The 26,896-nt window shown below is 37.7% G+C and overlaps 1 protein-coding gene across 1 annotated transcript; it reads right to left on the reverse strand.

Moving 5' to 3' along the window:
• Positions 1-1,089: 1,089 nt before the first annotated feature.
• Positions 1,090-25,284, reverse strand: LOC127976971 (tetratricopeptide repeat protein 9B-like). The gene is made up of 3 exons (XM_052581570.1): positions 24,592-25,284; positions 4,846-5,028; positions 1,090-4,584 (listed from the first exon to the last, which is right to left on the reverse strand). Exons 1-3 carry the CDS (start codon positions 25,040-25,042, stop codon positions 4,490-4,492), a joined length of 729 nt encoding a protein of 242 aa, XP_052437530.1. The 5' UTR covers positions 25,043-25,284; the 3' UTR covers positions 1,090-4,489.
• Between the last annotated feature and the right edge of the window lie 1,612 nt (positions 25,285-26,896).

A 26,896-nucleotide genomic window follows, 5' to 3' on the forward strand; every position in this document is an offset into this window, starting at 1 on the left:
CAATGTATTCATAATAGGTGTGCTAATAGTGAGAGTTTGTCCCAGTGTTTTTGATTTTCTTTCCCATTATTTTTCTTCATTGCCTGGTATTATTCAGGTGTGTAAATATTTTGTTTTTCTCTCATCTTTTACATTTACAGCCATGGATGTCATTATGGAAGGTAGTCAGTGGTGTAGACACACCATGTCCTACTGAGAGAGAGAGAGAGAGAGAGAGATGGAAGAAAGAGAGGGTGAAGAAGGAGAGCCTGGCGGTTCCACTGTTACAGTTCAGAATCTTTGGAGGATTCAAACAAACACTGAATCTCTGGATGCTTGGCTGCTGGTGCAGCGAGAAACCGGTAAAGATGCAACACCACAACTATATGCACGGCACATTTAAAGAATAGTTCACCCAAAAATGAAAATCCTGGCATAAATTACTCACCCTCATGTTGTTCCAAATGTGTATGGCTGTACTTCTATCGAGGAACACACACACACACACACACACACACACAAATGTTTTTTTTTTTTTTTTTAAATGTCATAGCTGCTCTATTACATACAATACGTCAAAATACAGTGAGTGGGCAGGGCTTGTCAAGCTCTGAAATGCATAAAAAAGCCATAAAAGTAGTCGATATGACTCATGCACCGTATTGGAAGCCTTCTGATAGTTTTGTGTGAGGGGCCATTCAACATTTTAGCTTTTATTTTCTCATTCATGCTTTTGTGCATTCAAGCATTGCAGCAAAGAACTCATTTAAACTTGAACACCCTATTTTTAGTATGGCATGTCATGTGCGAGATGCAAAAGATGATCGAAAGATGTTTTAGACCAAAGACATTTTAAGTTTTAATCTGAGCACTGTGTCTGCTAGATCAGGGTGTACAATCCTGAGGCCCAATGTTCTGCACAGTGTAGCTCCAACCATCCCTAACACTCTTGCCAGGAAGTTTCTAGTGAATTCGAAGACCTTGATTACTTTGGTTCAGTTGTGTTTAATTAGGGTTGGAACTAAACTCTGCAGGAGAGCTGTGAATGATAAAAAACATTGTGTATTAAATGACATTCGATTTTGCAGTAAAAAACAAACAATAGTACTCTTAAAGTTTCTCTTTTTAAACTTTATTTGTAGACTTCAAATACCAATTGATAGTGCATTCTTGGATTTGCAGGTAAACATAACTGGTTCGCAGGTCTTCTGATGTCCGGTGGATGTATGTACAGTACTTCCCAAAGAGGCAATGAATGCAGCAGTAATGCATTAACATTATAGTAACCGGAACAACCAGAGGGTCAAAGTCTCTCTCTCTCTCTGCAAAACAGGCGAGAAAAAAAGTCAAAAGAAACCAGTGGATTTTCTCTCTCTTTCGGGACAGTAGGGTACCCTCACCCCTTCATCTGCAAAATCCCACTTATCATTCCCTCCAGGCCCACCGTAGACGACCTTTCTTCCTGGAGGTCAAAGGGCAAACCCTGAATCCTCAGACTGGCAATCAGACAAAAAAACAAGGCTAAGACATCACAAATAAGCCAAGATACAAGAGGAAAACTAAACGTATACACAGGTACAAAGTTGCCCCTCACAATGTTAAATATATTTTTCCATAAATCTCTTTTATTTGTCGTCCTCGTTTGCTCTCTCACATATCGATAAAAACAATTTAATAAAGTAAAGCTTTCGACAACCTTTTGAATATGTCTTTAAACCGCACAAGTCTACGTTGACATTCAACAAACACATACCTCAAGTGACATCCAAGAAAAAGTAAAGTACAGTAAGTTTATTTGCTTGTCCATAAACCAGTTTGTGCTTTTGTTGTTGTCTGCTGACAACAGTCAGATTTGATGTTTCTCCATCTGCGTAGAAAGAGATCCAGCACATGGGGACATATGGACCACAGCTGAAAGAAGCAAAGGCGATGACCGAGATTCTTTACAGGACATCAGCGTTGTCAGCATTGCTCTGTTATAGACAAAATTACCTTTACCATTTACAGAAATCAAAAGAACATATCAAAGTTAAGGTGGAGAGAAAACTGCCACAATACAGAGACAGAGCTGGAAAGGAGGAAAGCATTGGAACAGCCAATTGACTGTCATGGCAATTTATATTATGTTTTGTATAACATTTTGGTAGCTATACCACTGAAGGTTAGTTTTTGGGTGGGTTAAGGGTGGACCTTAATTCTTACATTTTTTGTAAAAATCTCACGCTCTTTGCCAGTCATACAAATTCATGTGAAATGGGCACTTTGTAAAATAGTAACATTTCCTCATGAGATGGGTTAGAACAGCACAGAAAGAGATTACGATGTCTCTAGCCAATCGTTTATGACTAAACTAGCAAGAGTTGATTTTGAGCATTAAAACGTGCACTCATTGCCAGGTTTCACAGACAGGGCTTAGACTAAACCAGGACTAGGAGATCGTTCAGTTAGGACATTTAAGTAATTTTTATTAACATGCCTTTGAAAAACATTACTGGTGTGCATTTTGAGACAAAATAGAGACACTGATATATTTTAAGATCAGTCAGTAAAAGTTTCTTTCAATTAAAACAGCTCAGATTTGCACTTTAGTCTGCGACTATGCTTAAGCCTTGTCTGTGAAACCTGGGGAATACGTTTTTGTTCCAACTCTTTTTCATCCCAGAGAAGCATATACTGACACCTACTGGTATGGGTGTATGAAGTTTGTATATTAACTGCTGTTCACTTCATTTTCATACATTTCTGTTTTATAAAGTGCCTTGAGTACGGAGAAAGTACTATATAATAATGAACTAATAATTGTCATTATTGATATTATTGTCTTTATTACTATTAGACATGGAAGCCCCATAAGAAGGCAGCACGCTCCATGTAGCCTAGTATAGTAGTATGTAGATAATGTAGCATCAGACGATGTGACTGTGGAGTATTGATTGCATGTGTGTATTTATCATTTTAATTATATTTGCTAAACTCTACTGTATGTATCTATTTATTTGAATTTTATTATGAATGTATTTATTATTGAACGTATTATGATTTTTATTTTTAAATTAATAAAAAGTAACCAAATGCAAAAAAACCTTATTTTTTTCTCCATATTCCTCAAGTGTCACTGTAACAGAGAGATTTGCTTGTATGGCCTGCTATATGTTCTGAATCTCATCAGTGTGTCTTCTCATCTGAAACCATGGCACAACATCCCCAGAGTCCCACTGACACAATTAAATCTCTTATATTAGGTCAGATGGATAATATCATCCGTCTGTCCTCATCTCCTCAAAGCCATTAATCCAAACTGTGTGCTGTCAAAGGCGTCTTCACATTCAAATGAATCCACTGCAGATGCTGCCTCGATGAACAAAACATCATCAGTTCCCACAACAAAGCTCAAAAAAGCATAACCTGAAGAAGAGGACATACACATAACACTTAATGGTTGTCAAAACTACAATTCTCAAGAGTCAACAGAGCATTTGTGTCCTTTTACATACCACTGTGCTGTGATGCTGATATTTTGGGGTAGATATATTATGCAAGTTTAGCAGACCTCTATTAAGCACTTTTTCCCATTTCTTGTAGAAACACAAGAGTTTTCAATATGGCTCCATTAGTCTATAATATTCCAACAGGCTGCATAACCATTGGGACATCATCAGGATGCACTCTTCTCTTAATGGGGAGGGGATATGAGACAGTCCAAAACATGGGAAATGGACAACAAGGTTCACAAAACACCTGCTAACATTAGAACAGAGGATGTTGTACCTTTGAGTAACAACTTGCTCAAACCACTATAGTACAGCAAACCGAGAGGCGAAACAAAATCAAGATCAAAGGACAAATTACAAACACTTGAATTAGCCCTTGAATTGAACCAGTTCAGAAATTGAGTTGAGACATGCCCAAATTCAAGAGAGAGAAAAAGGAGACCGAAAGTAACAGGCGTTGGCAGGTGAGTGTGAATTGAACATCGACCTCTCTGCTTCTCTTCTGTATTGAGCAGAGAGAGTGCTTCTCAATGGATCAGAGTGAGTTCAAAGGTCACTGGGCTAATCGTTGACCGTCATCTTCTGCGCTTAAGTAGCAGTGTGGCTTTGATTCGTGTGCTTTCACTCTATTCTCGACCAACAGATTCAATTCTGCCAATCACGTTTTTCATTCCAAATATGCTGATATCCTCATTCGATCATGTCATTTTAAAGTGTAATGCCATTGTTTATATCATTACAACAGAGCATTTCTTCTTTTTCCGTCTCCGTGGTCGTTGTTCATCAGTTAATTTCTCAATACCTGGGAAATGAAAAGCACCGGGGACGTTGGATTTAAAGGGTCAGAGAAATCTCAGAGCGAGACAAAGACAGTTGCGGGGTGCTGTGCCCATTTGGAGTTCGCTTCAGAGGAGGGCGCAGATCATGTATCCTGGTTGATCGAGGGATGGGGGGAATTGTGGGGAAAAGGGGAGAGACTTAAAGAAGCAGGGTTAGGGTCGGTTGGGGGTCGGGCCGAATTAACCCAATGACTCTTTCCCACTCTCACGCACCTGCTGACCGCTCTTACTCATCTTCATCTCTGTCAGCTGGATGTATCGCAGCACGTTTGTGTCTGGATAGAGAGAGGAGGAAGTGCAGAACAGAAGAAGAGCAAGGGAGAAAGAAATGAAGAAACCAGCATAAGACTAAAACTTGCTTCATTAGATCACATCAACATAACAAAAACACAGCTAAATGGTTTACATTATGATTCTCAACTGTTGAACTGCTGCAGTGTTGTTATTACCTTGTTAATTGAAATTATATATACATGAAAGTAAAACCATTTGAGAAGCACTTCTGTTTATGATAATAAAGCAATCATAATGCCTACCTGTGGGTTCACGGCACTTGGCATCGCGTAGGTAACGCAGGGCACGCTCGTAGTCTCCCAGGTGGTAGAAGGCAATCCCAGCACGATACATGGCTTTAAAGTGATCCTGCTGGTGTCCGAGTACCTTCAAACAGTATTCCTTAACCCGCTCATAATTCACCAGCTCCGACTGCAGCAAGCACGCTATAAAGAACCAGAGAGTGTGAAAGAAAGAGAGAAGGAGAGGAATTAGTACAGTCAGAAGGACAGGACAAACAATAAAACAGCTCAAATGAATTAATCAATGAACAGCTAGGGAGAAGGGAGTAAAAATAGCTGTGAAATATAGTGGTCTACAAAGCCCTGGACTGATAGATAAAGTTGAAAAAGGGACAGTATGTTTTCTCGCAGTCATCAGTTGCACTGAAGGTCTGAGAACAGCATTTGGTCTCAAATAACCACATTAGCACAAAGTGAAGGCCTAATTGCATCTTTTAGCCACTCTAGGCTCAGTGGCACAGATGAAGTAATCGTTTTATCTGCTGTCTAAAGAGAAAATAAACCAAACGAGACCAAACGATGCTTAGTCGTATTGGATGTGCCTGAAAATGTGCATGCTTTAAAGAAAAGAAAGAGATGAATGTTAAAATGGGTGTGTGTATATAATTTATTTCTTTAAAAGTTACACACACACACACACACACACAATTTTACTAAAAAGAATACAGGATTTAGAAATTTTAATGGCTAGTAATGACAGATAATATATGAAAATTTTCCACATCCATATTTCATTGAATGAACTAAATATGGAGGTCTTTGGTTCAAAAAAAGCTGCAGCTAATTAGACGATTGGCCCTGAAAGAACATCTGCACGGCAAATGAATTACTGCGGTTCCTGCTAGACGGCTGGTGCATGTTCCCCTCGTCCAATCAGGGTTATTTATTTCAACAGCAGATGACATAGCTGGACACTGATGGCAGGGGCTGGGAAACTCAATTTTATATTTCAGTTTGAGTTTACTGTGTGTATGTGGCCTGTGTCTGGAATCTGGCGTTTAGGACTGTCTGCAATTTAATTCATCATTCAAGCTCTTGCATAAGCTCACTTCTCCACAGTTTGCATCATGCACTGGCTGAACGAAGGAAAGATTGAAAGGTTGGCAAGAGTTGTTTAAGAGTTGCTGTTGTTGTTGTTGTTGTTGTTAAAGAAATCTCTTATGCTCACCAATGCTGCATTTATTTATTTAGTGAAAAATCCAGTAAAGCTGTAATTGTCACGATTCACTCTGGCTTGAAGGAGCAAGGAGACGCAGGAGAATATTTGAAACATTATTATTCTTCTTAAACTAAATTTCTTAACGCTAATCCTCCTAGAGCTTTCAAGCTAGAACCACCAAACTTAGCCTCGTGTTCTATATCTTTTCAGCTTGATCTGACTTATAGTTTTCATAAAATTTAAGATTAAAAATCATAAAAATCCCATGACAACTTGTCTTTTAAAAATCATGTTTCAAAAACAGCATTCTTCCATCTTAAAAACATTGCCAATTAATGAAACATGTAATCTGTTTCTGATGCAGAAAAGCTAGTTCATGCATTCATGACCTCTAGACTGGACTATTGTAACGCACTGCTAGCTGGTTGTCCTGCATCCTCAGTAAACAAGCTAATGCAAATGCAGCGGCTAGAATTCTTACCAGGTCAAGAAAATATGATCATATTAGGCTACCCCAATTTTACAGTCTCTGCACTGACTAACTATTAAGTTCCGTATCAGTTACAAATCATCATTACTTACCTATAAGGCCCTTTATGGTTTAGCTCCTGCGTACCTAACTAGCCTTCTACCACGTCACAATCCATCACGCTCCCTAAGGTCACAAAACTCTGGACTTTTGAAGTTCCTAGGATAGCAAAATCCACTAAATAAGAGAAGAAAGCTTTTTCACATTTGGCTCCCAAACTATGGAATAGCCTTCCTGACAATGTTCAGGGTTCAGACAAACTCTCTCTGTTTAAATCTAGATTAAAAACACATCTCTTTCACCAAGCATTCAAATAATGCATCTCATAATCTTGGACTTCTGTTATATCTGATCATATGTGCATTATTATTCTTTAGCTTGGGTTAAACAAGATACCAGTCTGGATCCAGAACACCTGAGAAGAGATGATGCCCACCCCTCAGAGGACTTCAGATGATGCCAACCCTGAAACAACAAACAGACCTACCAAATTTTGCAATAAGTTTGATTGCATCATATAATAATTGCTGTTAATAGTGTTAATCGTCTGTTTAATTACATCTTCATTTGATTTTTCCATACATTTCTGCCATATGTGCATTAACTGACAGTCAGCACTGATAAGCTACTACTAAATATTGTAGAAACTTAATTTTCTGTAAAGTTGCAACGATCGTATCGTAAAAGGCTCTAAACAAATACATGTTTATATATATATATATATATATATATATATATATATATATATATATATATATTATGTCGTAACATTGTAAATGTCTTTACTGTCACTTTTGATCAATTTAATGCATCTTGAATAAAAATACTAATTCATTAATTAAAAAAAAACATACTAGCCCAAGCTTTTGGAATGGTAAATGGTAAATGGTAAATAAATATATATTATATAATATAATATATATTTATTATATCAAATTTTTATTTCTATTTTATTTAATTCTGTTGTTTAATGGATTTGTATTTATTAATATATGCTATTTAGGTTGTTTAGAATGTTTAATTCCAACTCAATCACACATCAAAGTAAAGTGAAATCACAGTAAAAATGTGCGACCCCACTGTATCTTCTAAATATTATCTAGCTCAATACCGGTTTCCTGCATCAGAGCAGCACCAATGTTGGCCCGGTCTGACCCCTGCCAAGGTTAATGTCTGTCTGTGCAGCTGAGAGCCTGCTGACCACCAAATACAAGGACAAAAGCTGCTGCTTTATATCCACAACCTCCCTCTGTCCTTTTCTGTTAAGCTCCTCCCACCATCAGCCTGCTGCTGACACCTCTGTGAAAGTCATGAGTCAGGGGTATTGGCACATTAAAAGATGTCAGTGGTGACAGAGACCAAAAAAAAAATCAGTCAACAACAAATTCAAACTCTACAACATTATTTTTCACCACACAGCATTCAAAGTGTCTCATCGGCAGCAAACAAACACAACCCTCTGTAAAAAATCACAAATAAATGAAAAAATGAGTGACGGGCCAATATATGTGCCAGGATTTATTAAGTTATATAACCAAATTCAACAGAAAAGGTAGTTTCCCTTTGTGTCCCTCCAAAATCTACCAACTCGTAAGCCATGTTAATAGTCATTTAAAAAGTAAAGGAATTCTGGAGAAACATGATGAGAACATAATGTACTACATGAAAAATGATCAACCATTAAAGACATCCAGAAACCAAAAGCTCAAAATCAAAGCTCTGGGTTTGTGGGCATGCTGGGAGAATGATGACATGAGCGCCAGAAAACCGAGATCGCTGATAAAAGGAAGGCCATGTGCTGCTGTACAGACGTAACTAAAGCTAACATCTGCTGACTTCTCAAACAGCTGTTAAGTCAGACACATCGTCAGCGGAGGAAAGGGGGAGAAGAACATGATCTGCCCATAATGAAGGTTATAAAGACAGAAGGCCCGACTAACAAGAGCAGGAGTGAGATAAACGATGATTAGGTGACAAATGAAAAGCGAGAGAGGAATCATCTCATCTAAATTAGTTCGTTATAACTGAAATTCCATTCCGACTAGAGAGTTTGTCAAGGCTTCCTTTCTCTCCAACCGTCTCATTTATTCTTTTTTAATTGTCATATTTTTCTCTGGTTTCTTCTTTTTTCTCCCTTTTTCCTATAAAAGATGTATAAAAACTCCCCCATGAATAGAAAAATTGTCCAGCAGTACAATAACGGCATTTGGTTTGTATTGACTTTCCTTCGAAGACAATACAGCGATTTATTGATGAATTAAAAGCCTTCTCCTGTTGTCATTTCATGCATCCTAACGTTTTGATCTCTGTGTTTTTGTGATTAACTGGGCTAGCCTGTCTCATTCGGTCTGGGATGGGAGAGAGAGAAACTGCCTTTCAGCACAGCAGCACAATCGTGCTCATCGAGCGTCATGTCCATCTTCATTCTGGGCAACTGGAACCCTGGCAAGCTCTCAGTGTATTCAGTTTCAGGCAATAATGGTCTAATGGCTCCTAACTCTTGTGATATCCTGATCTTTCTCTCTCTCTCTCTCTCCACAACACACCCACAGACTCACGCACACAAACACACACGAATCCTGCAGACTGATTCATCACACAAATGGATCAGGCGTGGCATTGTGGATACTGCACTTAAGTGTCTGTTGAGTGGCTCTGTGTGTGTAATAATGATGGCATCGCATATTAATGGACCCAATGCACTTAATGCTGCATCATAGTTATATGAGAACATAACTGCTAAGAGCACCGCTAGAAAGCCAGAGCTGGTCATCTGAGTAGGGTAGTGACTAACATGGTCCATCTTGAGATGATCCAACTTTACTGTAGGGGGGTGGGGTAGATTTGTCACCCATTCGTCACCCTTGATGAAGCTAAAAGTAAAACAAATCTGCTCTGCTATATATTGACATAGAGATGTGTCAGTTCTCTTGTGTGGTTCATTAGCTTTCAAAAGATTGATTTTTGTGCTAAGAAACCAGATGAAACCCAAGATGAACATCTTGTCATTTCACAGTTTTGGGTAAACTATACTTGCATTCACCACTTTTTGCTTTGGTTTGCACAAACATTGTCTCATTTGGATATTCAGAATTCAGTGAATAATGAGTAATGAACTGCACTGACATAATTGACAAAACTAAAATAAGTCCTTATGCCTCAGCTTAAAATCCTATCCTAAATGAATACTTTTATTTATCATTTATTCATTAAACTGACCAGAAGTGATAGTATGTTATATAGGATTTCTATTTCAAATAAATGCTGTTCTGTTGAACTTTATGTTAATCAAAGAATCCTTAAAATGCATCACAAATGATGTTACATTTTAATATTTATCAATATTAGAAATAGTTATTTAAAATTGTAACATTATTATTTTTACTGTATTTGTGATCAAATAAATGCAACCTTGTTGAGAATGAGATATTATCCCAAAAAATATTGCAAACCTCACACGTTAGAACAATAATGTCATTAACATAATAATTAACATTCTAAAAAACAAACAAAACATAAAAACTAATAAATTGTAAATAATTTTTTTTTGGTGAACAAACAACTAACAACATAATTTTTGGTCTGTACCCATCACAAAGCTATATATAAATATATAAAGAAATATTTAGCACAAAAGTCACATTGATAACTTTTATGGTGTCGTTTGGAGCTTGGCAATAAACAATCATGTTCACTTTTATTACATGAAAAAGAGCAGCATGAACTTTCTGCTAAACAACTTCTTTTAAGAAGTAATAAAGTCATAAAGGTTTGGAACAAAAGGAAGTTTCTAAAGTTATAGCACAATGTTTATTTTCAGGTGAACTGGAAGATGTTTTTGGAGATCAATGGTTTGCGATTTTCCTAGAACTTAACAGGTGCAGGGACAGCTGTTTTGTGTGTGTGTGTGTGTGTGTGTGGGAGAGAAAGACAAGCAAAAGTTAGGAGTGGTTAATAAATGTTCAGGATTCCCCTCATATTTACACCTTCACATAAGAAGAAAAAAGTATTATAATTTTTTTCCAGAAATGCTACCAGTTAGTAGATACGAATGTTAGTAAAGAATATAAATTAGCAAAGCAGGAAGATAACGGATTGTGGTTTGTGAAGCAAAGAGAATAGCAAAAAGGTGAGGCAGAGTAGAGGGAGTGAGAACTTGAGGGCAATCGATTTTGAACGGCCTCCTCCCGGAACATCCATCTCCAGCGGACTGGATCACTCCCTCCCTCTTTCTACACTCCTTATTATCTTCTCTCCCTCTCTGTGCTTTTTTTGTTTTTGTTTTTTTATCCCTTTAGCTCTCTCAGGGGCACTGCTCTTTTGACAGGTGCGGGGCTGACAGTATAAGGTAGGGGAGTGGAGCTAATTTAAAGCGGTGTTGGTTTGTGGTGATTACCCTGCTGTCACTGATGGTACTTAGTTCTCTTGATGCTTAATGGTTGGTGCAGGGACCCATCAGTCTAAATGACACCTCCCCTCCCACTGTGTCCTTACTCACCCAAACACGACCTCGTCTTGACTCTCCCCTCCACCTACACCACTGCTGAACTCCTTCTCTCACATAGCCAGAACTCTGACTCAGCAGCAAAGGTCTGTTCCACACAACTTACTCTGAACAAGAACTAACATTTGAACAAATTTGGATGGATGGATAGATAGATAGATAGACAGACAGACAGACAGATAGGATGGAACGATCACAGGTTTGACGATAAATCACAACAAAATTCCCCAGTTAGTATTACCAACTTCATATTTTAATCAGCATTAAAACTGTATTTGAACAACTCTGAATCAAAACTATTCAGTATAAAGCACAGTTTTAAGTAACAGTTTTGTGTGCACACACATTAGTTTAGTTTTATGTGAAAATGTTCCCATGTTGGTTATTAAATTTTTTTTTTAATCCTATTAATACTTTCTCCTTAAAAACATACTACCGCATCGGCGCTTTACAGACATGTATGACTGTTGCACTCACGTGTTTTTATGGCAAGCCAAAAGAGTCAGAATTATGCTATAGATAATTAGCTTTTACATGCAAAACAAAGCTTTTTTTTACGGCATTTAAAACAGCTTTATCACCATTATAGCAGACGGCATAAAAAAAATTTGCTTAAATGGTTTGTAATTCTTATTGCATAAAAGCATGTGTTATTTACAGAGTTTTCCTTGTAGTATAATGAGCCACGCCCACTGATTTCCATGGCCAGTGAGTTTGAATTGCTCTCACTGATGTACAGAATTAATAAATGATGAACAGAACCAGACCAGACTAATTCACCACGGATCGTTTTAATGGACAAAATACCTCTGAACTGATTTATGTAGTAACTTTTTGTATATTTTCATCTCTACTAACATTGAACATAGGCCGATTCCACGTCTTTATCATACTTTAATGTAATTATTAATATTACATGACCAGCATTGTAGCATAACAACCCCATTGTATATATAACCTATACTTTTTTTATACAAATACCTTTTATGTACATAAATAACAGGACATTATATTAGCTTTGAGCAATTTAATTTCCAAATCAATAAATCATTCATACTATAGACCAGGGATCCTCAAATCTGGACCTCGAGATCCACTTTCCTGCAGAGTTTAGCGCTAGCCCTAATCAAACACACCTGAGCATGCTAATCAGTGTCAATCAATGTCTTTGGGATCATTCGAAAATTGCAGACAGGTGACTTTAATCAAGGTTGGAGCTAAACTCCGCAGTGCATTGGACCTCCAGGGCAAGATTCGAGGAAGGAGGCTATAGACTAACAGAAGTCAATGAATGTTTAAAAGCTGTGCAGCTACAGAAGTTGGAGGCAATGGTCCGCCGCCACAACTACTGGTTCAAGTCCAACGTTGACACATTGCTGCCACACGCATAATATTTTTTTTCCACTTAATTATGTCGTAATGATGACATGTTATATGTTTAACGTCTGTGGCAAGCCGATCAGAACACTAAAATGAAAATTTGTAATCCTGTTTTTTACGATGTACGCATTTTTTATGACGTCTGCTATCAGGACAGCATATTTGATAGCACTAATGCTGTTTTAAACACCATAAAAAAAATTGTGTTTTGTATGTACATAATTTTGTGTAAGCGTAATTCTGACTCTTTTGGCTTGCCATAGTTTTGCAATGTCGCACACATGTGTGGCATATTAAAAGTGACAGCTAGAGCCTAGAGTAAATACTCATATAGGGTGGGTGACAGGACAAGATCAATGAGATTGTGCCATGCTCTTTCTCTTAATCAGCAGTGTTCTATTTGCAAACATTCATTATTTAAAACATTTGTATACAGGAGATGCACATTATTATTTTCTACTTTTCACATTGCATTATTTAAAATAATAGCCTATTAATTTACAAGAGATACAAGTTATTGTCTACTTTTCGCATGACAATATTTTAAATGTTTTTTTGTTTGCAAGAGATGCCGGTAGTACAGAAGTACATAATATACTGGAAGTTACATAAAGACAGCCAATCACAAGCTTGTCAGATCAAGAATATACTGAGGCCGAGACTACATATAACACCCAAACCCACCCTCCTCTCCATCTCATCTAGTGATCTAGTCGCATTTAGTCAGCATAAGCAATCACATATGACATTACATGGTAATATGTTCACAGTTTACAGTGCAATGATAAACACATGATTCATTTTATCCAATTGCGTGTGATGCATTTGTTTATGCATCTATCAATATCAAATAAAACACAGCACTATAAGCTTCCCACTTCATGCTACTTTTAATAAGGCAGTCGCTCAACCATCAGCAAATAAAACACATCATCCCCAACAGGAAGCAGTAACAGCCTGCATTAAAAGCAACAATAGCGGGACTCAGAATAGTTTAGCACTGGATGCGCTTGAGTTGGTTTTCTGTCTTATTTAACAAGGCTGAGGGACACTGAGCTCACATGTATAATTCAAATATTAGTTACTGCTAAGTGCTAGTTCCTCTGCCCTGCACTGAAGCCTGTTGATAATGGCCTTGTCAGTTAGTGCACTGTGGCTTGAAGGACGCTAAGATGAAGGCTGCCCTAAATCAAGAGGCCCCGAGACTTAGCAGCCGCCGATGGCTCTTTTTCTCCCCATCCCTCCCCCCTCTGCTTCTCAACTTTAGCTCTCTATTTCTGATGAGGAGTAAATGACCTATTCATATTGTATGAATCTCATTTCCCTTCTGAATTTAGTAACTGTGTATTCACTTTAACCTTCTTCATTAATCTTATCGCCTACAAAATCATCTTCCCTGCACAGTTTTTGTCTTTGTTCTTATTATATTCACATTCCCTGTGAATGTAATAAGTTTCTTACAGGTTATAGGGGCTGTAAGCAAAATTCAACACATAACAGGCAAACTACCTGACAGATATATCACTGAAACAGGTTTCCTGAGAAATCACATCTATTTCTGGAACAGCAGCAAGGCTCTATAAATGACAAATAAAGAGTGAGGGGATAATCAACCAGAAGACTATCCAATCACAATCAATTTGCAAGTTTACAATAGAGCGAGACAGTGCTCGCCCACTTTTTCAGTGGACTTGGTTCTGTAAGTATTTTCCCCATACATTTTTCCAATAGTGATTTAAAAAGGCAATGTTAAAGCATTGTGAACGTCATAACCAAATTGAAAATGATGGATAAACATAAAACTACTGATTTATAGTTTTTGATTGTGTATACAGAAATACAATTTAAATTTAAAACAGCAAAATATTCATATGCATTAAAATATTTACGTATCTTATGGCATGATTTGCTTGTCGCAGTTCTCTGATTGGGTGAGATTTCTTGCAGAATCATGCGAAAGGTAGTCTTTCACAAGCAATTATTTTTTTTAATCAAATTTAAAATGTGGTAGATGGCTTCTATAAAAGCATACCACCGAGTAACAACCTTGCAGCTCATAGTAGGGTCTGTCTTTTTTACCTTTTTTATTAAAAAACTATTCTGCTATGGAGAAAATGAATGGGATTTATGTTGAATGGGAACTGTTGTATTCTATACATTGTAACTAGAATATATAACATATTTTATCATTTGCAAATTCATAATGAAGCCCATAGAACAATACTGCAGCAATCTTATTTCTGGAAGTGGTTTTCCCATTCATAACGCTTTCAAAAGATTGCTCAATAGAGTTAAACATAATGATCCAAACCAACCAGCCTGAATAACAATAAATCACAACATTACAACCGATGATTTGAAGCAAAAAAAAAAAAAAAGTATAGTGCAAGGCACATAAAGAATTATGTTACAACATAAAACGAATGACTCACAGTCTTTGATTATAAGTATAAAATATAATCTATTTATACTTTATAATCAAATACAAACAAAGAAACAAACAATAAATTAATGGAAAATTTGGGCAGGGAAACTCAATTATATCACACATGAGCATGGGAGGTCTCTGCTGAATCTCTGCTGAGCTCTTTTGTAGCTGTCCACATTTCCATGGAACAATAACTTTTCTGATTGGTGGATCTCTATTCATGGATTATGGGTAATGTAGTTCTCTGCCAAGAATTAGGCTAGTAAACATGATTTACATGGTACTCTTGTGAATATGTCTTGAAGATTGACAAGGAAGAGAAGTAATTGTTGAATAAAGTCATTATTTATGTTTTCTTTGCGCACAAAAATGATTCCTAAAATTAAGGTTGAACCACTGATGTCACATGGACTATTTTAACAATGTCCTTACTACCTTTCTGGGCCTTGGATGTAGTAGTTGCATTGCTGTCTATCCACGGTCAGAAAGCTCTCGGATTTCATCAAGTATAACATAATTTGGGTTCCAAAGCCGAGCGAAGGTCTTAAGGTCTTATCTCAGAGCTGCCAGGTCTGTGCTGAAACAGTGATCATTGAAAATCTATATGGAGAAAATGAATATGATTTAACTCCCAGAAGGGGTGGGGTTTGGAGGGAGCCCCTTTATTATGAGGCTGAAGTGATAATGATTGCTGGAGTGGGTGATGGTGAAGCCTGCAGTCACGCAGTGAAAGCTGAGCTGTTCTCTAAAGGGACTCGATGAGGCCCACTCACCATATTTTGCTTCCACTCCTTGTCTTTTCCCTGAGCATTTCTCTCCCTCTGACCATCTGTAATCACAGAACGGCAGCCTTGTTTACCACCCCATGCACATGTACGCCGGGGAGCTAACAGCATATATGACTTTGCAGTTTTAAATCTAATAAGAAAAAAACAACAGCCAACTCAGATCCTTATTTCACATTGATGAATAAAATTACCACCATTTTTGACATCTCTAGTTGCCACAATACACATTTTGCAGGCATTTGCATTAAATAGTCTTTCTCTCCCTGGAAAATTGACCAAAAATATTGATGACTCATCTTCTCCACAGGGGTGTATAAAATGTTTTGTCTACTGGGCATGTAAAAACGCTCTCTGGAAAGAGAATGTGCTTTTCACCTGAATTATAAATAAAAAAGCAAGTGCCACTGATCTAATGCTGCAACAGACAGTGTACAGACTGCAAGGTTTCCCTCTTCTTCCCTCACTGTCGTCAATGTCCACTATCCTGTCTGTATGGATTACCCACAGTGCAACATGGATTGCAGAGAGAAAAAGGCTAGACCACTCAGTCAGATCTGCCTGCAAGCTGCAGAACCTCAGCAAAGAGAAAATCGTTGAGCATGTTTAAGAAGAGAGGATGAAATATTAATGGGGTATCCCTGCAGCACCCTTTCACAAAGCCCTCAGACAACATATGCACATGCTGACAGTAATCAAAACATCCCTGTATGGACACTTGATCATATGCCTGTGATTTTAAATGTGCATGGACGTTTTTTTTTATTTTCCGTGATTAAATTTTGATGCTGAGGCTAGAGGATGATGAGCAGACTGTGATTCCCAGTCGGAGCCCTTGAGCGATGCACTTAGCACCAGAGGTTTCAGTAGACCATTATGACTGTATGGAAACATCAGCGATGTAACTCCACTTAGACACGGGCATTAACAGAGATTTGATGAATATGCATAACAGCAGAAAGAGCTAGATGATATAGATCCTTAGAGAGGTCACTTAATACTTTTTTCTGTCTCTCAATAATGATTTTTTTGGACAAACTTTTCACAAAGTGGTAAAATCTGGGCATTGTACATCATTTTGTACACTGCAAAATAATATCAAATAATGGAAAAAATATCAAATAAGGTGAAAAAATATATTTATCTATTTACAGGTCCTTCTAAAAAAATTAGCATATTGTGATAAAAGTTCATTATTTTCCATAATGTAATGATAAAAATTAAACTTTCATATATTTTAGATTCATTGCACACCAACTGAAATATTTCAGGTCTTTTCTTGTTTTAATACTGATGATTTTGGCATACAGCTCATGAAAACCCCAAATTCCTATCTCAAAAAATAAGCATATCATGAAAAGGTTCTCTAAACGAGCTATTAACCTAATCATCTGAATCAACTAATTAACTCTAAACACCTGCAAAAGATTCCTGAGGCTTTTAAAAACTCCCAGCCTGGTTCATTACTCAAAACCTGACTGCTGTCCAGAAGGCCATCATTGACACCCTCAAGCGAGAGGGTAAGACACAGAAAGAAATTTCAGAACGAATAGGCTGTTCCCAGAGTGCTGTATCGAGGCACCTCAGTGGGAAGTCTGTGGGAAGGAAAAAGTCTGGCAAAAAACGCTGCACAACGAGAAGAGGTGACCGGACCCTGAGGAAGATTGTGGAGAAGGAGTGATTCCAGACCTTGGGGGACCTGTGGAAGCAGTGGACTGAGTCTGGAGTAGAAACATCCAGAGCCACCGTGCACAGGCGTGTGCAGGAAATGGGCTACAGAGAAGCAGCACTGGACTGTTGCTCAGTGGTCCAAAGTACTTTTTTCGGATTAAAGCAAATTTTGCATGTCATTCAGAAATCAAGGTGCCAGAGTCTGAAGGAAGACTGGGGAGAAGGAAATGCCAAAATACCTGAAGTCCAGTGTCAAGTACCCACAGTCAGTGATGGTCTGGGGTGCCATGTCAGCTGCTGGTGTTGGTCCACTGTGTTTTATCAAGGGCATGGTCATTGCAGCTAGTTATCAGGAGATTTTGGAGCACTTCATTCTTCCATCTGCTGAAAAGCTTTATGGAGATGAAGATTTTGTTTTTCAGCACGACCTGGCACCTGCTCACAGTGCCAAAACCACTGGTAAATTGTTTACTGACCATGGTATTACTGTGCTCAATTGTCCTGCCAACTCTCCTGACCTGAACCCCATAGAGAATCTGTGGGATATTGTGAAGAGAAAGTTGAGAGACGCAAGACCAAACACTCTGGATGAGCTTAAGGCCGCTATCGAAGCATCCTGGGCCTCCATTACACCTCAGCAGTGCCACAGGCTGATTGCCTCCATGCCACACCGCGTTGAAGCAGTCATTTCTGCAAAAGGATTCCCGACCAAGTATTGAGTGCGTAACTGAACATAATTATTTGAAGGTTGACTTTTTTTGTCTTAAAAAACACTTTTCTTTTATTGGTCGGATGAAATATGCATTTTTTGGAGATAGGAATTTGGGGTTTTCATGAGCTGTATGCCAAAATCATCAGTATTAAAACAATAAAAGACCTGAAATATTTCAGTTGGTGTGCAATGAATCTAAAATATATGAAAGTTTAATTTTTATCATTACATTATGGAAAATGATGAACTTTTATCACAATATGCTAATTTTTTTAGAAGGACCTGTATATATTATTAAACATAACTTGAAACATGTTTTAGTATATTTTTTCCCCCACCACTGGAAAATTATTTAGCATTTTTCTTGTTTTAGCATAATTATATCTACACTATAAAACAGTGTTTATCAGAGGATGCCAATATTTAATTAATTAATTAATTAATTTATTTATTTACCAGAAACCAAGAAAAGTAAAATAGTAATTAAGAGATACATTTTTGCTTGGTACAAGGCGGTACAATTTCAAAAAGTGCTATTATTGTAAGCACCATTTAGGTACTAATGCAATCTTTAGAAGCAAATAAGGTCATTAAAAAAAAAAGGAAAAAAAAAGAAAAGTGTCTTACAATCAACAACACTGCATTATTACGCATCATAGATTTGAGAATTCATGACCACAACACCAAGGAGGTTTTTACTTGGACATCTCCAGGCGGGTGTCACTGACCCGTATCGTTGAAGTTAATGAGGAGGGCTGCCGACTGTCCCGGAATGACTCTGTGTCCTATGGCCAACGGTGTATCAGCGGTTCGGCCCCCTACAGCGATCGCACACAGCTCACGCTCAGAGGACAAACACCACCAGACAACAACAGCTTTTTGCTTTTCGACTAAGCGGGGGAACATTGGCTTCTCCCCTGAAAACAGCATAATTACACATTTGTTAACAGCTCTGTTGACAGTTCAAGCAGCAGGAATTATAATCCTGAATGTTCACTGTTATGTAGAATCAAATAAAAGTCTAGAAATAAATGCCTGTTTTTTTTGTTGTTGTTGTTTTTTTTTTTACTGAATGTTTTCTTTCAGTCATATTTCTAAATAGAGAAGTTCTCAAGAACATCATGCTGGCAAGTTTCCAATGATCTTAAAATATTCTTGCTGCAACAGTGTGCTTGGCAGCTTGGATTCCAGTGAGTGACATCTTGTTTAGTCCACTGAAAATAGCTATAGGCTACAGCTACTTTACATTGAAGGAATAGTTTGCCCAAAGTTTTGTCATTATTTGCATTACTGGTCCTCACTCATATGACTTCATCTCTTTCATGGAATGCAAAAGGATAAATCCTGAAATTTGTACTGTATGCCGTTTTCCCACACTCTAATGGTAAACTGTAACTATACAGAATTTTACGTTTTGGTGACAAATGCGTATACATTTGTACAAACTTATTTGTATGTTTACATACAATCTGCTTGTTTAGGAGTGGATATTCATGCTTAAGTTTTCACAACACAAACCATCCAAATTTGCCATAAATATGGCAGCTTAATAATATTGGTGCTTTCTAATTGAAATTGTGTTATGTTTTACAGTTATAATAAACAGGGACTGAGGTCTTCAAGCTGCAAAAAGGACACAAATCACCATATTCATACAGGTTTGGAACAAGATCAGGGAGAATATATGATGACAGCACATTCATTTTCTCTGATATCAAAAGTTTTTTACATCAAACATTAATTCACTACACCACTTCCAACATACTTTCCTGCTTTCCTTTCTTAAAGGAAAATCCTGTTTCTTGCTGCAATGAGAATGCAACAGAAGACTTTTAAACCCTGCACACAAAGACCACATCTGGAGCTGTGTGCTGCTGTCAGCATCACTAAAACCATCTGGAGCTCAAACTTACTTTATTTTAAAAGAACCTTCACACATAAACTTGTGCAAGCTCACATGTAGGCTTTCTAGGTGCAGAGCTTCCCCAAAACAACAGCAATGCATGAGAAAAAGCATTCCACAATAAAATACATTATCACCAAGAAAATCGATCTATCTATCGAGGGAGAGCATATAATGACAGCATTTTAATTTTTAGTTGAATTATACCTTTAAGTTTGTGGCACTATGGTGACACACTGTTTACAATGAGGCCTTTACACAGAAGTGTTTCAGGTCAGGAGAAATCTTCAGTGGCCCGTAGAGAGATTTTCTTGAGGGAGGACTAGCGTTGTGTTGACGCACCGGGGTGTGCTTCCTCTCTCTCTCTCTCTAGCAAACACCCGTCACTACATGACTCAGCATCATAAGACATTGCCGGGAGTTGCTGGAGTCCTTACGGGAGAGTTTTCTGTTTTTATGATGTGCTTACAATAGGTTTCAACACGAACTCTCCTGCATTGCAGAATGTAAAACTGCAGCAGTATGAAAGTGCTTTGTAACATGTCCTGTTATAGATATGTTAGGATGTTCTTGAACACAAAGGTATCATGAGAGTAGCATGAACAGATGCTACATATTATCTACAAACATTAAAATAAATTAAAACCCAGTTATTTGAAACTGCAATAATATTTAACAATATTAAAATTTTTACTCTACGATATCAAATAAACGCAGCCTTGATGAGCATAAGAGTCTTTTTTCACAAACATCTTTAAAATATCTTATGAGTTTATCTTGTATATTGCTTATATTTTTCATATAATTCGTTTATTAGCTTGTGCTGATGTGAATTTATTCAATACTAGACCATACAGTCGAATTGTATTATTTATAATATTCTTGAACCAAATCTTCACCTTGATTGTAGTTGTGTGGCCTGTAGATGTTCCACGTTGATTGGGCGTTTAAACTTAATATCAAGCCAGTTTATTTGGACTCTTCTGAAGTCAGTATCTAACTTTGGACAAGCGAATATCTATTAGAAATATACTTTCAAAGCATTCCATCCAATCACATATTTGAATATTAGCTGAGTAACTTCAGAAGAAGTGCTCCTATTACTTCCCTAACTGCAGCGAAAGCGGGTCTTATAGATGCATTCTTGGCTTTGGTGGCCATTCCTCATCTTTTTACAATGAAAAATGACCTAAAACTTCACTTAACTTGACCTAAGCAACATTTTAAGGTTCAGGTAAGCACTTCTGTCTCGCTGTATATCCACAAACACACTGCCAAACCTCGTCTGATCCAGTACTTTGTGATCTCTCTCATTTTCTCCTCCATCCCCCCAGGCTGCTATAACATAATACAGTGTACTGTACAGTAAGTAAAGCCTGTGCCCAGAGGAACCCTATGGCGATGCCATGCCATCTGTGGACCTGGCACCAGCTGCCTCTGCTGGCCAACCACCACGAAAATTAACACAGACACCTCGCTCCGTCACACTTCTTGTCCTCTTCACCTTGCATTCATACCTAATGCACATCAGAAAGTCTTCCAGAAGGAGAGATCTGGCAGATGAAAAGAGTGTATTTAATATTTCTTCTCTTTTTAAGCACTTGGCTCTTGGGACAGCGATAAGGGCGCTTCCTTTAGTTGATGGATGTAATGCAACACCTATCTGGACTCTCCAGAGTCAGCCAGGCAAAGAGAGAGAGGAATCCAGAGAGAAAGCCTTGATTTCATTATAATACGGCCTCTTCTAATTGGACATCAGGGTTGAGAAGTTCATTGACTGTCGCTGTCTGTTGTAATGTGAGAACAAAAGGTCATTGAGTGTTTTAAAGACACATGATTCACATGATTTCCCCAAGCCTTCTGGTGAAAAGAATACCCTTAACATTTTTATTTATAAAGTAATAAAACAAAAATCTAAATCAAGTACGAGTAAGTGCAACAATCACAAAATGTTGTTTGACTTAAAACAACTTAAAATAAAAGTTTCATACATATTTTTACAATTAACTAAATCAAAGAAATATATTTTAAACATCCACCAAGTGAAATTCTCAGAAAAAAAACTAAATTTGATTATTAAACTGATCAAAAGTAACAGTAAAGATTAAGATAATAATAATAATAATAATAATAATAATAATAATAATAATAATAATAATAATAATAATAATAATAAAATCCTGAAAAATAAAGTTTCACTGTTTCCACAAAAATATTAGGCAGCACAATTAATTTAACGATGATAATAAATAGCATATTAATGATTTCTGAAGGATCCTGTGAAACTGAAGACTGGAAAATTCAGCTTTGCCATCAATGGAATAAATTATATTTTATTATAAATAAATTATTCTATATAATAAATTATAGTATTAAAATAAAAGTTGCTTTAATACATTAATTATAATTACATTTCATAATCTTACAATTGTCACTGTATTTCTGATCAAATAAATGCAGTCTTGGGGAACATAAGATACTTCTTTATAACACAACAGCTGAGTTTGTGAGTAATAATAAAATAAAAGCTTATCCAAACAGCTTCATTCTGTTTGCATTAGCAATATTGTCTCTGATATTAGAGCTTGAAATGTGCTAAAATTACATAGTGTTGATTTTACGGTGCAGTGACTTCACAAGCTCTCAGTTTCAGCGCTTATATCTGGCAATGCCTTGAACGAACGCTGGTTTGACAGAATGCAATATAAATCACAACACAATAAACAAATGCATTCTTCCCACCATTCACTACTGAAGAACATGTTAGTCTAACGAATACTACTGTGGTGAGTAGATGATGTAAACTAATAGCTATATATGACATTTTATACATTATTTTTCATATTTTCTTTAGCTTCAGTCAGATTAAAAAGCAACCAACAGCTAGTCTAAGGTGTATGCTGAAAAAGAGTCTCTCTGTATCTTGCGTAACTGCACTACCAAAAAAAGTTGACCACATGTAGGCATAACCCACTTAGAAATGCTGTCCTGTCCTCCTGGGAATGCACAACTTATGGTGTTATGAATAAGGAGACAACTCAACAGGCTTTGTAAAAGAGCACACAGGGGTTGAACAATACAGAGCAAACAGTCTAACAGTTAAAAAGGCCCATTACCACACACACACACAACTGCATTATTCAGATTTGTAGATCACACAGTAGGCTCTTCTATTTGCTCTCTCCCTCCCCATCACCCCTAACTTGGCAACCCACCCCACCCTGGTACAATCGCTGAGGCCAGTGACAGCACACAAGCAATGGGCTACTTGTCACGTGATTGTTGGAAACAGAACGCATTGTAGGCACAATACAGCAAGCCGTTTTTTTTTTGCATTTAAAATCATTTGTATGATGGATCAAGTACTGTGACAATACATCAACAGATGAGAACCTGAGAAGGAGTCTTTATGATGTCTAAAGTCATCCAAACCAGATGAAAAGAAAGTACAGTGTTGACAAAACCCAGACGAAACATGAAACTCTGTCTGCATCCTAGGTGCATCTCAACCCTCAAGGCCCTAAACACTGTATGTAACTATAAAATTCATCTTTATATAGCCTAAGCATTTACATAAGTTCTCTATATATTCCCAGCCCACCCTCATCAGGATGACTGCAGGAGGACAAACAAAACGAAATGGACCATTCTCTCTTTCACACCTTAATGCTTCCCCCAGAAGCACATTTGTGCAACATTCAAACCTCAAATCGACCACCATGCGAGACCACCAGAGACATCAAGGGCCATGAACACCAGGCATTACACCCATCCAGCTCGGGCAGATGTGCACGAGTATTAACCAATATTCTTCCAATGAGCCAACACAGTCGGCATCTGTGATCCTTTTTATGTTTATGTGATCCCTGTTTATCGACAACTAAACTCACAGAGTTTATAACAAATGGCATTTGGGAAACAATATGCATTGATCACATAGGATTTGACATTTAAAGACTGTTGCAATAAATGCTTGGGGAATGTATTGACTACACACAGCCATAATAAAATGATACCCAGACTTTGATTTTATAGCCATATCATGCGTTATACGACGTTCAGTGATTTATATTGTAGCATAAAAAGTGAATATCTTTTCGAGTAGCCTAATGTAAACACGCTGTTCTCACAACAACTGAACCCCGCTATTACAAAAACAAGCCAACCCGTATCGAACAAAACTAGCTATATTGCAACTATTTAAGTAGGCTAGTTATCCCTGATACTCTAAAGTTTACCACGCATCTCCTAGAACTTGAAAGGTAGGCTAAGTAAAAAAAAAAAATGAAATAAAGTGATTAGCGCGCTTATAGTAGCATATTAATATATAGTTTGCGTGTTACGTTTCTTAACATAATCTTCTCGCGCTCTCAAAAAACCACAACGAGACATTAAATGAAGTTAGTTTATGGCACTGGCTCAGGAACAATGAAGGCCATACTGGTCGTTAAGCACAATTGATTGTTTTCAGTGTTGTCTTTATAAAAACACAATCGTTTTCTTGCTGTGGAATAAGTCTGTGTTTATATTAAAGCTTTTTCTTAGGAACCTGGTCCTCTGTGTAGCCTCCAGGACCTTCTCCCTCATCGGCAGCATCTCAGAGTGGCTCGTTCAGAACAATGGCAGCGGTTCTCACCTGTCAGACTGTCGTAGCACTCGATCTCGGTGCTCTCCACCGCTCGCCGCTGCTCTTCCGTCAGCTTGGCCGCAGCTTGGTTCAGGAGGTTCACCTCGGATCCGGTGGTTCCGTCGACGACGTGGGTCCCTTTCAACTGCAGCAGCGCCCTGTGATACTTCCCGATAGCTTCCCGGAATTTCTTCTCCTTGTAGCATCGGTGACCCTCCAGTTTGAAGTCGATCGCTTTCTGTATTTTCGCCTCCATCTCCATCTCCGCGCCGCCGACGCGATACCCTCCACCTCCGCCGTCTCCACCCGCCGCCGCCGCCAGACTCCGGCCCCCAGCCTCCGGATAGCTTTTCAGGCTCTTGATCGAGTGCTGCTTCGCTTCCATCTCGTTCAGGAAGCCATGCTGTTCCGACACGGATGCCTGTGTTCGCTTTAAGGGCTGGAGCAGCGTGCTGTGCATAAAGGATGCGAGCCAAACTGGAGCTGAACAACACAAACGCGACCGGATAGTATCTTCCCGGGAGAAGATAAATACAACACTAAGGATTCTTGACTATTAAAAAGCGTTCAAAGAGACAGAGAACAGACTGAAATAGCTGGTCGCGGCTGTCTGTCGTTGACCAGCGCGTAACGCCTTTGCACGGAGGGGATGCTGGAGCAGAAGGACTCTAGCCGCCGGCGAGAGCAGCTTCAGCACCACAGACAGCGCCACCGATCACTAGCGCGAGGCATTGTGGGAAGGAATTAATCGTGAGATGATGCTGCTACTGGTGGATCACGATTAGATTAAAGAGCAGCGGTAAATCTCCAAACGTCGTGAATCCAAATATAAATAAAATATGCAAAGGCTGGTCATCTTTAGGTCATTATCATTAAAAAGCACAGGCGAGGCATGCAACACTGTGTAGAATCCCTATTGGGAAATCCAGCTTATCTGGTAGATGTTTTTTGGAACATGGTGGCTGGTCTAAGATGATCATCAGCTACCATGTATAATTTTTTTTTTTTTTTAAATAAACAAAAAAAAAAAAAAAAAAAAAAAATTAAAATAGCTTAACCATTTTGAGATGTTATGATTAGCTGGTAGGTGGTTTTGCTGTTGGTTCACAATGGTCTGCTAGTTCTCACCATCTCAGACCTGGACAGGACAAAATGAGATTCATGAAGCCTGTAAAATTTGTCCTTAAATTAGCTACAAGATCAAAGTAGAAATAGTCTCCCTGGGAGCTTGAATAATTAATTTTCCCGGAGCCGGAACTGGAAAAAAATGAATTTGCTGAAAATTGACTCCCTTAGGCCTTTCAAGATGAGTTATTCTGCATCGGAATAGATTTGGAAAAATTTCACATTACATTACTAGCTCACCAATAGATCCACTGTAGTGAATGGGTGCCGTCAGAATGGGTGTCAAAACAGCTGATAAAAACATCACAAAAATCCACAAGTAACCCACTCAACTCAAAATCCATCAATATTTTGTCAAATTTACTGCAAATTTTAATTTTGGGGGTAAAATACTCCCTTAAGTCTGCTGAAGATGAAGAGATTATACACCAATTTGCATAACCTATCTTTAAGAATCAATTCAAGAATTGACTAAAAACACATCTCTTCCATCTTTATTTGACCCTCTAACTCAGGCACTCTCTATTTTAATTATATTCTTTAAAAAATGACCCTTTTAGACTTGCACTATTTATTAACTAACAGCTTGTTTCTTTATTCAAAAAAAAAAAACATACACTAGCTTTTGTAATCTTCTTGTATTAAATCAGTTTTTTTTAATTATACAATTAGCAAAAGCAAAAAAAAAAAAAGCCTCTAAAACTAGCTTGCTCTATTCTTTTCCTATTCTATCTTTTTACTTTCGTTCTTTTTATTATATGATAAAAACCTTGCTACATGTACTACATTAAGCTTACTTAGACTTAGACACTTGCATTGCTCTTCTGTTGACTTTGATTGCTTCCATTGTCCTGGCTTTAGATAAAAGCGTCTGTTTAATGACTACCGGTAAATGTAAATGCATAAGGCTGACTAGGCAGATTTAAAGATGAATATCATTAATAAAATACAATAGATAACATTATCCAGAAGTGTTTAAAAAGCGAATTATACTTTGCTTTCATGTAAGTTAAATTAATGATAAAATAAAAACACAAATCTTTTCAAGTGCAGTTATAAATTGTAATGCAGATACATACTGTATCTAGGCTAAATTAATAACCCAGCCTAGAAAAAAACAGTGTCAGCATGAAGAGGCAAATGTTGAACAGTGATGAACTGCTGAGATCCTCTTACAAATCGCTCAGTG

Source organism: Carassius gibelio, chromosome B18 (genome assembly GCF_023724105.1).
Source record: "Carassius gibelio isolate Cgi1373 ecotype wild population from Czech Republic chromosome B18, carGib1.2-hapl.c, whole genome shotgun sequence".
Taxonomy (NCBI): Eukaryota; Metazoa; Chordata; class Actinopteri; order Cypriniformes; family Cyprinidae; genus Carassius; species Carassius gibelio.